The following is a 13,526-nucleotide window of genomic DNA, read 5'->3' as shown; positions in this document are numbered from 1 at the left end:
TTCTACACTTCCCACCCGCCGACCAATCCGTTAGCTCCCCCCTTCCCCTGCCGCGGTACGAAGCCCTGTGCCGTGGCCTCGCTCCCTACCGGCAGCGCGGACCGGCCCCTCGAACCCCGCTCTGGACGGAGCGGTTCCCTCAGCAGCCGGAGCGGGGCGCTGCGCCGCGCGGCGAGGCCGGAAATTCCCGCGGCCTGAGTGGTGGAGCCCTAGCCGGGAGCGCGGCACCACCTTCCTCCTCCCGGGCGGGCGGGGGCGTTAGGCCCAGCGAGGGCCGGGCCGCCTGAGTGGGTGGGGTGGGGGCCGCTGCGTCCGCCGGGAGCGGCCCAGCAGGCGGCGGACGGGGAGCGCGGACAATTCTGCTGCGGCTCACCCGCCGCCCGGCCGGTGGAGACCCTCGCGACCCCGCTCCCGGGGCCCCCGCCCCTTCGCCGTCTCCGCCTCCTTCCTCACACACCCCCGGGCCGCCCGGGCCCCAAGCCTTCCCGGCGCTCCTCCCCCTTTTCCTCACACTCGGTCTCTGGCTGGGGTCCTTCGGCCGCCCGCCGGCCTGCTCCCTTCGGGGCAAGTCCTGCTTCTTAGGCTCTCCTTTCACACACGCGCGCGCTCGCTGGGCCGTCCCCTCCTCTCCGGCCCTCCTCCTCCTGGTCCTTGCTAAGGCTGCCGTCGGGGAGGATTGATGTCCCTTCAGCATCATGCAGCCGCCGCCGAGGAAGGTAAGGGCGCAGTTGGTGGGCTTTGGGGTTCGGAGGGATGCGTACGGGGAACGCGGCTGGGGCGACCGCTGCGCCCCCTCCCCCTCCCGCAAGGGGCCGTGACCGCCCTCGCCTTGGGCTTGTCACCGACTTGCTGCCGGCTCCAGGTGGGGGGCGTGCTCGTGAGTTGCCTTTCCGACAGAAGGGCCGCCGGGGCTCGTCCCTTTTCTACGCAGGAGACCCCCAGACATTTCACAAGAGTTTCGGGTGTGCATTTGTGTGTGTGCGCGCGCATGGCAATGCTGCCCGCTGCAAAGTGCATTCTCCGGGCTGCACCGAGGGGGAGGCAGGGACGCCCCGGCAGCTTTGCAGAGCCTTGTGCGTGTGTGATTGTTTAGTCTGCACCAGCTTTGAGCCCTCCAGCCGCTTGTCGCCAGCCCCGCCCGCTTGCAAATTTGCGGGGGATTTGTTTCTAGCCTAGCCTTAGGGTTTGGCCTGCTTTTCCCACGGGGCGGCCGAAAAGAAGTTGGAATAGTCACCGCCTCCCCACCCCAAGGGAAAATAAATTAAGGATTGACGGGTCCTGCCTCGTTCCCGACTGAGGGGCGAGGAGGTTGTAGTGCTGTCTTCTGAAAAGCGAGGACCGGGCCCGGGAGGTGCGTGGCGTGTGCACTGCGATCCGGGGTTGGATGACCAGGGTGGGAGTGACGGATGCACCCTGCTTGTCATCAGCCTCCCCGCTGCGCCCTTCCCCAGCTTTCCCAGGGGTCGAGGCTGTGTCCTTGTCTTTTTAATCCTACAGATAGATACTGAATGTCTACTCTGGGCACTGGGTGGATGAGGCCGTTCTGTCCTCCCCTCGTGGGCAAACATTTGCCTAACGCCTAACTCACCCGTGTCTGCTGCCTCTGCTTTCTCTCTTTCCTAATCCGGGTTTCTCCATTTAAGTGAGTCATTTTCTTTCGAACATGTACCCCCACCCCTCCGAGTGGTCCCACTCCTAAGGCCGAGATTCCAGACCCACCGTAACTTCGCACCCTGGGGCCCGGCCTGGCGGGAGGCCCTCTGGCCAGCAGGCATTTGCTGTTCTCGCTGTTTGAAGTGGAGCCTCTACCGGGATCGGCTTGCCGGGGTAGTTTAAAAGCACTGCATATGCTGGAAGGTCACTTTAGCTTTCTCCTTTGTGAGAAAGAGATTGTGATTTGATGCGCTGTCAGCAAGTCGAGGGCATCATTCTGAGACAGTGTGCTTTTTCGCAGCCATTATGGAGTAATTTATGTAGTCGATTCATGCATATTATCATGATTGTGTAAATATTGGTCATTGGGTATCAGGCACTCTTAGCCTCCCAGCCCCCATCCACACTCTGCTTGCCTCTCCTGGTGGTTAAAGTCTTTGAATCTTTTTTAGAAATAGAAGACAGCCTCTTTTAAAACTCTAGGAAGACCTAGACATGGATTGAGCTTGTGTATGAAATGGAATGACTGGCAGTTTATTTTGCATGTCTTTAGTTTATAATATTTATAGTCGTGTATTTTCATTAAACCTCTGTTCAGGCTATTTGGCTTTAATTTTTCATTAAGTAAGTATCTTCAGTAAATAAAACTAGATGGCAAATAATGGATTTATGGCCTTCAGGGGAGAGGCGAGCAAGAGACATATTCTGACAGATGTATTTTCCTTAAGCAATTTTTTTGGGTTAAATTTGTAAAAAGACCTTCATAAATATATGGTGTATTTTAGGTGAAAGTTACCCAAGAACTGAAAAACATTCAAGTTGAGCAGATGACAAAACTTCAAGCCAAACATCAAGCAGAATGTGATTTGCTTGAAGATATGAGGTAAGGCTATAGTAAATAGTTCAAGGACTTCTATTTCTCTGTTTCAAAGAAGCTTTGAGTTACCAAGCCCCAGGAACTGATGATGGAATTTCCTTTTGGATTTCCTGCTTTAAGGCTGTTAGAACTTTGACTCAGCTGGAAATTAGAAATGGAACTAACACAATACAAACTTTTTCCTTCAGTAGGGGACCTATAATGCACACATAGTATTTGGAAAAAAGGACCTTAAAAGTCTTATTAGTCAAATTATAATAATTAAAGATTCTTGTTTAAATAATCTTTCCATGGAACTGTAACAATCATTTTATTGACCTTAACAGTTTTACACAGTTAGATTTTTAAACCAACACTTGTGGTTAATGGTTAATATCTGGGGGTGAGCCAGTCAACCCCAGATGATTATATGCTCTCACTGGGTTAGAACATGACAAATACAACTTTGTCTTTGAGTGCCAAATTTAGTGAGAAGTGTGTTTATCATATTTTATTTTATTATTGAGGTTACTCATATTCATAGTCAAGATAACTTTGAATAGCTAAGACATCTTGCTAATATTGTGAAAATCAGTATCTTTCTTCCTAGAGGGATGGATGACTTATTTTAATGAAAGAAATACCACTTATTTAACAGTCTTTTAATATAGACTGACAGTTCAACAAAGATTTTTGTCTAGAATGGGAGATGATTTGCATGGTGAAACAAGAGTGGCTGCAATTCTTATTTCCCTTTTGTAATACATTTATCACATTGGAATTGGGTCTGTAAGCCTTATCAGTTACCTAGTTTTCTGGTAGTACACTTCATGTTGGTTTCATGAAAAATATTAACTCGATGGTGTTATTATAAAATTATGTGTTTGAATTGCTGTTTGTAGCCCAAAGATTTTAGTTTTAAGAATTTCCTTTTTTTCCTCTCCTATATTTAGGCAATATAAGCATTTCTGTTGTATACGTGTCGTTAGGGTTTCTGACTAAGGCATATAAATCTATTCTCATCCAATCTGGATTTATCAAGATTGTTGTTTTCTGACTGAAAATTACAATTTTAATTCTGTATTTGTCTTTCCCCCCTTGTTATAACCATAAGAAAATATTTAGACTTAAAAATTCCTATGCGAGGCCATGCGTGGTGGCTCGCACCTGTAATCCCAGCACTTTGGCAGGCTGAGGTAGGCAGATGACCTGAGGTCTGGAGTTTGAGACCAGCCTGGCCAACATGGTGAAACACTGTCTCTACTAAAAATACAAAAATTAGCCAGGCATGGTGGCATGCGCCTGTAGTCGTAGCTACTTGGGAGGCTGAGGCAGAAGAATTGCTTGAACCCAGTAGGTGGAGGTTGCAGTGAGCCGAGATGGCAGCACTGCACTCCAGCCTGGGCAACAGAGTGAGACCCTGTCTCAAAAGAAAAAAAAAAAAATTCCTGTGTGAGATACCTGAAACTCTTGATGTGGTTAAAAGTTTAAGGTTTTTAACTTACTAAGCAAACTAAGAAATCTCTAGATGAAGAAAGTAATAAATTTTCAGAAGCAGTTCAGGAAGGCAGAATTAGTGTGTAAGTGAAGATCCCGTGTGGGGTATCGGTGGTCAGTGGTTGTAATAATTCCTGTTGATTGTGTCTTCTAAAGACTTCTTGATTGCATTTTGTCTGCATTTTTCCCCTATTGTCTGTAGCTTGGTGCAGGAGCTTATGGTAAAGAATATGGACACTGCAGTCAGACAGTCCCGAGTTTGTGTCCTGATATCTGTGCTGACTTGTGGAAAATGAATTAATCTTTATAAACTTAATTTTTCTCATTTGTAAAAAGGGGCAGTAATGGCCTCTGTTCCCCAAGGTTGTATAGATCAAATCACAATGCATGTGAAATATGGCACACATCTAAGCTAAGTTGATATAGTCTCTTGCTCCTGTTCCTGTTGCTTAGTTTGTATTATTGCTGATCTATCACTTTTGGCTTGCATTATACTAGTATCCTAATTATTGTAGTGGTGTCCTTATATCTTCTGTCTCCCATCTCTCCTTTTAAATATTTCTTCCACATTACCACCAGTTAGCTTTCTAAAAACATTATTATAGATCACTCCTCTGTGGCCTTCTAGATAAAGGCCAAACACCTTGTCATAGTATATATAGTTCTCTGCAACCCAGCTGCAAGCTTCCTTTCCTGGCTTGGTTGCTACCATTTCATGCCCATGCATCCTTCCTCTTTCTTCCCCCAGCTCTGGTCGCTCGGGACATCAGGCTGTCTAATTGTGCAGTCTACATTCATACCTCTGTGTATGCTGTTGTCTGCCTGTTGGTACCTTTCCTCCCACTTTTTCACCTGACAAATTCTTGATTGCCAATAACTGCAAGTTCCTTGTTCTCTGTGATCTCAAAGGATTTTGATTTTTGCACATGCTTCTGGCATCCTCCCTCAGGTGAAGTCTTTGAAGTTATGGGCTATTACTCATTTTTGTATCTTTATACCCTTGTCAAATGAATGTGACTGGCCATATTTAAATGTATCTTATTTTTTCTTGGGTGAGATACTGTATACACTCTGTAGGGGGCTATGGGGGCCTCTGTTGAGCTTGTGTTATATACTTTGGTTCATGTGATCACTTTAAATACACTATCCTGTTTGTTGTTGAGTATATAATATGTAAAGGCAGAGATTGTTGGTGCTCCAAGGATTAACAGGTTATTTGTTTGAAGGAGTTAGTATGTTCTTCTATCTATATTAACTTAATGGAATGAATCCTTTCATTCCCATAGAGTTGTGAATAGGATACTGTATTACCTACTAAAACAAGGGTTTAGGTTTCTGATTTGCTTTTTTTTATTTTTTCAAAGACAATATTGAAAAAGTTGAAACTTTCGCCTTCTCTTGGTATTCATGATAACTTCAATTGCCTAAGGAAGGAGGTGATCTGGCTTCTCTTGTCTGCTCTAGCAAGTGGAATGATTTTTTAAAAGTTCATTGGAAATCTCTGAACTTGGGTGTTTTTTGTTTGTTTTTGAGACGAAGTCTTGCTCTGTTGGCCAGGCTGGAGTGCAGTGGTGCAATCTCAGCTCACTGCAACCTCTGCCTCCTGGGTTCAAGCAATTCACCTGCCTCAGCCTCCGTAGTAGCTGCCACCACACCTGGCTAATTTTTTTGTATTGTTAGTAGAGGCTGAGTTTCACCATGTTGGCCAGGCTGCTTTTGAACTCCTGACCTAAGTGATCCTCCTGCCTCGACCTTCCAAAATGCTCGGATTACAGGCATGAGCCACTGCGCCCGGCCCCAACTTGGGTTTTTATATGAATTAAGTTGTAAAGGATCTTGCTTGCTTTTCCTCTTTTGAGATTAGTGCTCCTTCTCACCAGTGCCTCTTGCCAGTTTTATGCTCAGTTTAAGTTAGTATGAATTCACTCAGAAATGTACCAATAGCTTTTTATTCTTAAAGAAGTTAGTAGTAGATACATATATATATATATATAAAATTTGAGGCAGAATCTCACTCTGTTGCCTAAGCTGGAATGAGTGGTGTGATCTCTGCTTACTGCAACCTCTCCTCCCAAGCTCAAGCGATCCTCCCATCTCATCCTCCAGGGTAGCTGAGACTCCAGGTGCGCGGCTAATTTTTGTATTTGTTGTAGAGATGGGGTCTCACCATGTTACTCAGACTGGTCTTGAACTTCTGGGCTCAAGTAATCCTACTGTCAAGCCACTGTGCTCAGCCTGAGAAAATGTCAGAAGTTTTTATGACATTGAACAAAGTTAAAAAAAAAATACACAGCATATTAGACTGTAAATAGAATTTTATACTGAATTTTATCTGTTTCTTCCCCCTTACGTCCCTTCTTTCTTTCTTTCATTTTCTTTTTTATTCTTAAGAGACAAGAGTCTTGCTCTGTTGCCCAGGCTGGAATGCAGTGGTGTGATCTTAGCTCACTATGTCCTTGTCCTCCTGGGTTCAGGCGATCCTCCTGCCTTAGCCTCCTGAGTACCTAGGACTATAGGCATGTGCCGTCACAACTGGCTTATTTTAAAAACTTTGTAGAGACAGGGTTTGTTTGTTGCCCATGTTGGTCTTGAACTCCTAGGCTCAAGTGATTCTCCCACCTCAGCCTCCCAAAGTGCTGGGATTACAGAAGTGAGCCACTACTGCTGCAACCCACCCCCACGGTCCCCAGTTCTTATCTTTTGGAATTTCGAGGGGAGGAGACCAATTATGATACAGTTTTTCTCCTTTGTTCTCCTCCCCTTCTTCAGTTCATTTGTTCTGCGGACGGCATTTGGAAGCTAGTATTTTGGGAATGAAGTGTGAGATGAAAAGACAACTAATTTGTTGTTAATCGGGACATTCCATGCTTTGGGGAGGTTTTATACTGATGTGTTTTCTGTTGACTTTTGCTATCAGCAGTAGACAAGTAGTCTACTTTCTTTTTAGTTTATTATTATATTTTTTCCTCTTTGCTTTTTAAGACCACTTACAGTAAGTTTCTACATACTAGAGTCTGTGTACTTTTCTTCTTAGGATTGTTTATCCTGTGCTGTGCTGAGTAGAGTCAGTTAAGAAAATTTTTTGCAGTGACCCAGAATATAAAGAACTACCTTCTTAGAAGACATTTTAAGGAGGTCTATAATATGGAAAAATTATTGAATTTTAGTCAGGTGAATAATATGTATGTTCATTTTATAGATGAAAGTGGAAACTGAGGCACAGTGAAATGAAGTGAATTATATTTGTGAGGACTCTAAGCTATTTGTCCTGATTTCCATACTACCGTACTGTCCCATGTATCTGTGTTTCCCAAGCTTTTAACCAAGGAACTCATCATAAGTCCAGTTGTAAAAAATATTTTGCCTATCAAAAAGTATAATATATTATCAGGAGTCGGGGTGCGGTGGCTCATACCTGTGATCCCAGCACTTCGGGAGGCCGAGGCGGGTGGATCACTTGAGGTCAGGGGTTTGAGACCAGCCTGGCCAACATGGTGAAACCCTGTCTCTACTAAAAATACAAAAATTAGCTGGGCATGGTGGCACACACCTATAATCCTCGCTAGTCTAGCTACTTGGGAGGCTGAGGCAGGAGAATCACTTGAACCTGGGACGTGGAGGTTGCAGTGAGCTGAGATAGTGCCACAACACTCCATCCTGAGCGACAGAGCTAGACTCTGTCTCAAAAAAACCCCAAAACCAAAAAACAACCCTCCCCCCAAAAAACAGTATATTATCAGGGAACAATTTGTTTTCTTATTTTTTTATACATTGAGCTGTCAGTCAGCTCTAAATCACTATTTTCAAACCGTTAATGTGAGTTTAGCCAAAGTCAAAGACACTTAGAAAACTTTACCCCAGAGAAGGCTGAATATGTGATTTCTTATAGATGTTCTAAAGAATTGAAACTGGCTCAAGAAGCACCTGTCCTGCCTTTGCAGACATCTGGTGGTCTAGAGACCTCAAATGAGGAATTACTGTACTGTGTGTTACTTTCTCTGAACTGTAGATTCCCAGGAGTCACGGGAGATTGGATTCCGAGGTCTGTTTATGGATGTTCTGAGACTTTTTTTTTTTGAGACAGGTTCTCATTCTGTCACCCAAGCTGGAGCACAGTGGTGTGATCATGGCTCCCTGCAGTATCGATCTTCTAGACTTAAGTGATCCTTCTACCTCAGCCTCCTGAGTAGCTGGGACCACAGGCATGTACCACCATGCCTGGCTAATTTTGTATTTTTTGTAGAGACAGGGTTTCACTATGTTGCCCGAACTGGTCTTGAACTCCTGGGCTCAAGTGATCCTCCCACCTTGACCTCCCAAAGTGTTGGGGTTACAGGTACGAGCCACTGTGCGTGATGCTGAGACCCTTTTTCAGTGTCTCAGAGACTGTTGTTATCTAGAAAGAGATCTTAGAGGTAAGATCTAGAGATCTAGACTAATCTGGTCTAGAGTTTTTTTTTTTTTTTTAAAGGCTTTATTTATATACAATGTACATACCATGTAAGTTACATGATGCGACTGCATATCGTATATGATTACATATCCCATTTAAAGTATACCATTCAACGTGTTTTTTTTTTTATAGGGTTGTACAATCATCACGCCAATTTAAAATGTTTTAGTTCCCCCTAAAAGAAACTTGGTACCCATTAGCAGTTTCTCCCCATCACCCTCTCCAGCCTTAAGCAACCACTTATCTACTTTCTGTCTCCACAGAAATGGAATCTATATAAATGGAATTCTGTAACATTGTAGTTTCTTGTGACTGGCTTATTTTGGCATAATGGGTCCTTTTTTTTTTTTTCTTTTCTTTTCTTTGAGACAGAGTTTCTCTGTGTCACTCAGACTGGAGTACAGTGTCCCAATCCCGGCTCACTACAACCTCCACCTCCCGGGTTCATGCAGTTCTCCTGTCTCAGCCTCCTGAGTAGCTGGGTTTACAGGTACCTGCCACCATGCCCAGCTGATTTTTGTATTTTTAGTAGAGATGGGGTTTTGCCATCTCAAAACCTCAGTGAGGTTTAGTAGAGATGGGGTTTTGCCATCTTTTGACCTCAAGTGATCCACCTGCCTTGGCCTCTCAAAGTGCTGGGATTATAGGCGTGAGCCACCACGCCTAGCCTGGCACAATGTTTTCAAGATTCGTCAGGTTGTAGTATCATTACTTCATTCCTTTTTATTGCCAAATAATATCCCATTGTATGGATATGACACATTTTATTAATCTCTTCATCAGTTGACAGAGATTTGGGTTGTTTCTACTTTTTACTATTATTAATAATGCTGCTGTGAACATTCATGTACAAGTTTTTGTATGGATATATGTTTTTCTCTTGGATATATACCTAAAAATGGAATGTCTGGGTCATATGATAACTCTGTTTAACTTTTTGAGGAACTTTCAAACTGTCTTCCAAAACAGCTGCTCCATTTTATATTCCCACCAGCAATAATACATGATGGTTCCTATTTCTCCACATCATGGCCAGTGCATGTTATTGTCTGTCTTTTTGATTATAGGCATTCTAGTGGATGTGAAGTGATATTGTAAGTGGCTTTGACTAGCATTTTTCCAACAGCTTATGATGGTGAGCATTTTTTCATATGCTTATTGGCCGTTTGTATATTTTCTTTGAAGAAATGTCTATTCAGATGCTTTGCCCATTAAAAAAATTGTTTTTATTGAATTTTAAGAGTTCTTTATAACTTACCAGATTTGCAAATATATGATTGGCAAATATATGCAGTATTTTTTTCCCATTCTATGGAAGAATCACCTGAGTTTCTTTTCTTTTTTTTTTTTTCTGATGCAGTTTCATTCTGTCACCCACACTGGAGTGCAGGGGCATGATCATGGCTCACTGCAATCTCCACCTTCTGGGATCAAGCAATCCTCTGACCCAGCCTCCGGAGTAGCTAGGACTACAGGTGCACACCACCATGTCCAGCTAATTTTTGTATTTTTTTTTTTTTTTGTAGAGATGGGTTTTGCCATGTTGCCCAGGCTGGTCTCAAACTCCCGGGCTCAAGCAATCCACCTGTCTCAGCCTGCCAGAGTGCTGGGATTACAGGCATGAGCCACAGTGCCGGTCCTCACCTGAGTTTTTTATGTGCACTTAATTTTGAGAACTACTGGTAATGGAAAGAATAAGAACTTCGAAGGTAGGCCATAGATTGAAACCCAGCTCTGCTGCTTATTAGCTGAGTAATCTTGGACAAGTGGCTTAGCTTTTCTGAGCTTCAGTATTTTATATGTGTGAAACAAGATTAATATTGACCTTTTTGCTTTTCTGTGAAGTAAAATGAGACAGGTGAAATGGTAAGAATGGTAGGTATTTAGCATTGGTAGCTACTGTTATTAGTGGAAAACTGAAGTCCAGGAAAAATTTTGTCTTATTCAAGGTACAAAAGGAAGTTATTCTGTTTCATGAATTATAAGAAGCACATTCTTTTACATTCTTAACATTTCTGAAATCAAGATGCATCTTATGGTTCTTTTAGGCTGTGATGCAGTTGTCATTGCCTCTTCATGCATGGAACTTGTGGGATGGGTATCAGCAGGCTTGTAAGAAAATCCCAGAGACAATGGTTGGAATACAAATGTTGGATCACCTGGGCTTTTTTGATAGCATGGAGGATGGTAATTTGTGGAAAAATATGGATATCAATGACTGATTAAAAAAAAAGATTCAGAAGAGTTCAACTCTGAATATGACCCATTTATGCACTAATTTATTTCATTTATCTTTTTTTATTATGCATAGAAGTAATAGATGCTAAACTCTGACTAAATAAGTTTAAAATAACTCTTTTAATAAGTATAAATAAAAATTCTAAGTGACAGGGTATTGTGTTAATTGGCAGCATTTTTTCTTAGCAGAATATAAAATAATGTGTCTTGCAGTTAATGGTGTTTTTATTTTTTAAATTCAAAAATTTTATTTTTTTTTGAGACACAGTCTTGGTTTGTTGCCTGGACTGGAGTGCAGTGGTGTGATCTTGGCTTACTGCAACCTCTGCCTTCCAGGCTCAAGCGATCCTTATGCCTCACCCTCCTGAGTAGCTGGGATTACAGCTGTGTGCCACCATGCCCAGATAATTTTTGTGGTAATTTTTTTTTTTTTTTGAGACGGAGTCTCGCTCTGTTGCCCAGGCCTGAGTGCAGTGGCACTATCTCAGCTCACTGCAAGGTCCACCTTCTGGGTTCACACCATTCTCCTGCCTCAGCCTCTTGAGTAGCTGGGACTACAGGTGCCCGCCACCATGCCTGGCTAATTTTTTTTTTTGTATTTTTAGTTGAGACGGGATTTCACCATGTTAGCCAGGATGGTCTCGATCTCCTGACCTCGTGATCCGCCCACCTCGGCCTCCCAGAGTGCTGGGATTACAGGCATGAGCCACGTCGCCTGGCCTAATTTTTGTAGTTTTTATAGAGATGGAGTTTCACTATGATGGTTAGGGCTGGTCTCCAACTCCTGGCTTCAAGTGATCTGCCTGCCTCGAGCTCCCAAAGTGCTGGGATTACAGGCATGAGCCACTATGCCCAGCCCTCAGTGATGTTTTAGATATGATGAAAACTGGAAATAGTAGATCAGGTACTGGACTCTGGTATTTAAAAATTCATTCAGCAATCATAATTGCTTCTCAATTAGTATTCTTTCAAATTAGAACTTAAAATGTTGTAAATCTTGAGAGGGAGAATTTTTCAAAAACAGAGCCGGAAGAAAAAAGATCAAGTAGGGCTACACTTAAATAACGTTTCCTTGAGAGAAGAAAAAAAGAAAATTACCTGATTTTAAAATTAATAAAAGGTAATATGCAACTTCAAATGACTAAATAAAATTTAGGTTTAAATATATACTTCCATATTATTGTCAGTTATGTTGGGGGAGAATAAGAAGGAGATGCTAACTAGGCAGAGAAGGAAATATAGTTTGAGAGAGTCTATTTAATTAAACCTTTTTTGTCACAGACCACTGTGTACTTGAATTGAAAGAATTAGGGTTTTGGTAATACCTCTTCCTATTGGTGACTATTGGTTTATTAGCTCCTAAGCTATTATTCATAAATCTTTACCTGCTCCTAAAATTTAAAGATTCTGTTCTGAATGGGACAGCCATTGCCGCCCACTGCAGGTGAAGGTATTTTATGATTCATAGACATGAATGGAGGATACTCTCCTGAACTTGATGGTATTAAACTAAGGACTAATAATGAAAGTTACTTATCTCTAGGGTTAAGAATAGAAGTGTTACTCTGGCACCATAACATGTGCCTGTAGTCCTCGCTAAGGCAAGAGGATCTGCTTGAGCCCAGGAGCTTAAGGCTGCAGTGAGCTATGATAGTACTTGTGAGTAGCCACTACACTCCAGCCTGGGCAAGTTAGCAAGACCCTATCTTTAAGAAAAAAGTATTGAATAATTTTTGTGTATACTTTACCTTCACCTGGTCTTTTTAGCCACACCCAAGTATATAAATATAAGAGATTATGAAGGTAATTTGTATGGTAGCATAGGTGTGATATACTGGAACAAGTGCTAGTTTAGAGCAGTGGTCCCCAACCCTTTTTGGCACCAGGGACTGGTTTCTTGGAACGCAATTTTCCCATGGACTGTGGGCGGGGTCGGGGGGATGTTTTTGGGATGATTCAAGTGCATCACATTTATTGTACACTTTATTCCTATTGTTGTTACATTGTAATATATAAGGAAATAATTATGCAATCCAACATACTGTAGAATCAGTGGAAGCGCTGAGCTTGTTTTTCTGCAACTAGACGGTCTCATCTGGGGTTGTGGGAGACAGTGACAGATCATCAGGCATTAGATTCTCAAAGGATCATGCAACCTAGATCCCTTGCATGTGCAGTTCACAGTAGGGTTCGTGCTATGAGAATCTAATGCTACTGCTGATCTGACAAGAGGCAGAGCTCAGGTGGCAATGTGAGCAATGGGGGGCGACTGTAAATACAGACGAAGCTTCGCCTGCTTGCTTGCCCGCCACTTACCTCCTGTTGTGTGCCCCAGTTTGTAACGGGACACGGACTGTTAGTGGTCCATGGCCTGGGAGTTGGGGACCCCTGGTTTAGAGGCATGCAACCTGGGTATCAATTCTAGTTCACAAATTATGGCGCCTGGCTGTAATTTGTTTTGTAATTGAGAACATCAATTTAGAAATTTACAGTCTCTGGCTGGGCGCAGTGGCTCACGCCTGTAATCCGAGCACTTTGGGAGGCTTAAGTGGGCAGATCAAGAAGTCAGGAGATCGAGACCATCCTGGCCAACATGGTGAAATCTCGTCTCTACTAAAAATACGAAAAATTAGCCGGGCGTGGTGGCATGTGCCTGTAGTCCCAGCTACTTGGGAGGCTGAGGCAGGAGAATCGCTTGCACCCAGGAGGCGGAGGTTGCAGTGAGCTGAGATCACACCACTGCACTGCAGCCTGGGCAACAGAGTGAGACTGTGTCTCAAAAAAAAAAAAAAAAAATTATAGTCTGACTTATTCTTTAAAGAGTAACCT

General features: G+C 43.3%; 1 protein-coding gene across 4 annotated transcripts in view; it reads left to right on the top strand.

The window, feature by feature from the left end:
• Positions 1–479: 479 nt before the first annotated feature.
• FCHSD2 (FCH and double SH3 domains 2) overlaps positions 480–13,526 on the top strand; it is a 332,064-nt gene continuing 319,017 nt past the window's right edge. The window contains 2 exon segments of one of the 4 annotated variants that reach the window (NM_001265957.1): positions 480–716; positions 2,439–2,536. In NM_001265957.1, coding sequence (NP_001252886.1) covers positions 696–716; positions 2,439–2,536 — 119 coding nt within the window. In that variant the 5' untranslated portion in view covers positions 480–695. 4 annotated transcript variants of the gene reach the window in all.

Source organism: Macaca mulatta, chromosome 14 (assembly GCF_049350105.2).
Source record: "Macaca mulatta isolate MMU2019108-1 chromosome 14, T2T-MMU8v2.0, whole genome shotgun sequence".
In the NCBI taxonomy this organism is placed as follows: Eukaryota; Metazoa; Chordata; class Mammalia; order Primates; family Cercopithecidae; genus Macaca; species Macaca mulatta.
This window is presented reverse-complemented; position numbering and strand designations above follow the sequence as displayed.